At 42.1% G+C, this 3,028-nt stretch overlaps 1 protein-coding gene across 1 annotated transcript in view; it reads right to left on the bottom strand.

The window, feature by feature from the left end:
* Positions 1 to 3,028, bottom strand: part of LOC101848498 (sodium-dependent proline transporter) — a gene marked incomplete in the record, with an annotated part of 36,383 nt that overhangs the window by 6,461 nt on the left and 26,894 nt on the right. The window contains 3 exon segments of the mRNA XM_005092868.3: positions 57 to 169; positions 771 to 1,005; positions 2,244 to 2,378. Of these exon segments, the coding sequence (XP_005092925.2) occupies positions 57 to 169; positions 771 to 1,005; positions 2,244 to 2,378 (483 nt within the window).

Raw genomic sequence — 3,028 nt, 5'->3', positions numbered from 1 at the left:
ACACACACACACACACACACACACAACCTCACCCCCTCCTCCCCAAAACAGCTCACCTGACTGTCCAGGCCCAAGTTGACCAGCATCAAGAAGAAAATAAAAGACCAGAACGAGGCAGCCGGAAGTCTTGTCAAGCCGTCTGGGTAGGCGATGTAGGCCAGTGCATGGGCTGCAGGAGAAGAAGGCGTTCGTTTTCGGGGATGTTGTTTCTCTTTAATGGTTTGTTGTTGTTTTTTTGTGGGTTTTTTTTGGGGGGGGGGTCTTGTTTTTTATGTTTGTTTGGTTGGGGGTTTTTTTTCCTTTGAATGTGTGCTTTTGATTGTTTTTATGGGTTTTTTGTTGTTGTTGTTTGTTTTTATGTGTTTCTTTGTAAAGAGTTTTACGGCTTTCGCAACTGCAGAAGGTCATATTATTATTATCAGCGCGCAGGACATAAGTTGGTTGTTTTTATTTTTTAAAGCATTTTCAATTTTGAAAGGTATTAATTTAGAAAATTGACTGGGTGGCGACCGAAACCTATTCTTTTCAAGAGCATTCGTGTCTGTGTAAATGTGTGTGATTGTGTGTGTTTGTGTGTGTGAGTGTGTGTGTGTGTATGTGTATGTGTGTGTGTGTGTGTGTGTGTGTGCGCACGCGCGCGTGAAGGTGTTACATTTGTGTATATGTGGATAGATAGATAGGTAGATAGATAGATAGATAGATAGATAGATAGATAGATAGATAGATAGATAGATAGAAAAAAAGATCGTTGAACAAATAAACCTACTCACGCTGAAACCGATAGGGAAGCTCTTCCATGCTGGCGTGAGTGATGTGGCCCATGTGGCCGAGCACGGAGAAGATAGCCATGCCAGCCAGGATTGAGGACACGCAGTCTGTCATAGCCACAACGATGGCGTCACGGTAGCAGTTGTTGTGGAACTTGTTGTATGAGGCCAGGGTCAGCATGCCTCCAAAGCCGATGCCCAATGAGTAGAGCGTGTGTGATGCCGCGTCGCTCCAGATCTGAGTACAGCACGACCAAGTGAAATATACGTAGTTTATAAAATAATAACGTTTTTCGTCGGCCAAGTGTTCAGTGTTACTAAGCCCAAAGATTTTTATTCTTTTTTTCTTGCCTTTGTTGTTGTTTTGGTTGATGATATTGTTGTTATTGTTGTTGTTGTTGCTGTCGTTGTCGTCGTCGTAGCTATTCCTTTTTCGTAGTCAGCTATATGATAACAATATTGATTTTATATAAATGAACTCGTGCTCAAGAATATAACGTGATAAAATGGTAAAAGTAAAGTCCTTGCTTTGAATGACTTAGAGAACAAAATTGGCCTTCATGCAGGCCACGAAGTGGGGCTGCAGCTACGCTTTACAAGGACAAGAAACAGAGGGCTGTGATGGTTGTCATGCACGAAGGCATGGGGGGGGGGTTAAACTTTACTTTTACCTAAAACAGAACAACTAAGTATACATATGCTTAAGTCAGACAAGTCTCTTCATTGCTTTTTTTCGGTAAGTGCTTTACGGCCCTCGCAACTGCATAAGGTCATGTGAGCGCGCGAGACACATCAAACATTTTCAGTGGCCTAGAGGTTAAGATGTTCACCTCTCTTCAAAAGTTCATGTTCGAATACGGGTTTCGATTGAAAATGTTCTTCTCTCAAATTTTCTCCTTTCCCAACCTTTCCCGCTCTCTAACAATGTTCTGTTGTCTACTTTTATCTCCACTTTCTACCCTCACCCCCTCACCTTCTTTTTCCCCTCCCCTGGGCTTCTGACTCTTTCTGCAGCCTTTCTACTGCTACTGCTTGGCTCCTTCTACTACTGTCTTTCTGCCTCACCATTGGTCTTTAGGTAGGAAAGATCTACACTTAGCCTTCTAGGACAGTGGCGAAAACTCTCAGAGGCCCCGTTTGCAAGTTGCGCACTTTAAAGATCCCATGGTGGTCTAAAGTCGATAAGAGTAGGCTTCGGCCGCCACCGGGCAAAATTCGAAATTTCCTACCTTCTGAAAATATTTAGTGCGTCCAGTGCGCTCATATGACCTTATGCATTTGCGAGCGCCGTAAAACATTTACCCCCCAAAAAGTATTATAGAACAGACAACTTTTTATATGACGTCAAGGACGTAGGTACAATGGAACAACAAGGTATGTATAGAACAGACAAGTCATCACACGACGTCGAATACGTACCGTACGAAAACTGTAGCAGCCAAATATATATTATACAGTAACATAAAAGCATCTCACCTTCAAATTCACCAAATTCTCCCACTTGGGAATGACGTAGAATTTGATTCCGGCCATGTGACCCTCCAGGGTGATTCCTTTGATCAACAACACCATAAGCAAGATGAAAGGCACAGTAGCGGTGACGTGGACTACCTGTAACAGATGAAGGCTTGGATGACTGTACATATTATAAAATGCCTTGAATTCAAAACAGGCAAAAAATGTGTTAGGATGGTCGTTGTTTATTTGTTTGTTTGTTTGTTAGTTTTTGTGAGTTTGTTTCATGAGAAAATGGATCCAAATAGACATACTAACTGTCATCCAGTGAAAGGAAAAGGAAGACAGGCACACAGAAACAACAGAAGGTTAGAAAATAAGTAAGCCCCAATTATTTATTAAGATTAGCAGGCACTCCAACGCAGGTGTAAAGCGCATAGAGCCTGCTGTAGAGCGGGGATCTGCGGTATACAAATGCTATTTATTATTATAGGTGAACAGGTCGAAAAGAAAAGTAATGCCTGTAACTATACTGTATGGGCTAATCTTATTTCCCTTGGTTCTGTTTTTGTTCTTTATTTCAGCATGTGAACATAAGTCATCATAAATGTTGTATGTCCCTCTGTGCACCGTTCAGGTCATTTAAGAGGTGGGCTGCCTCGACTCTGCCTCCCAGAACAGGCCAGTTTCAGTGGGATATCAAATTTAAAGAGACAGATGGAGATGCCCACTTAAACAAATATGTGCCCAAACACGAATCATCATCATCATCATCATCATCATCATCATCAGCAGCAGCAGCAGCA

This window comes from Aplysia californica, unplaced genomic scaffold (assembly GCF_000002075.1).
Source record: "Aplysia californica isolate F4 #8 unplaced genomic scaffold, AplCal3.0 scaffold00054, whole genome shotgun sequence".
Lineage (NCBI taxonomy): Eukaryota > Metazoa > Mollusca > Gastropoda > Aplysiida > Aplysiidae > Aplysia > Aplysia californica.
Note: the sequence above shows the minus strand (reverse complement) of the source record. Positions and strands in the feature narration are given on the sequence as shown.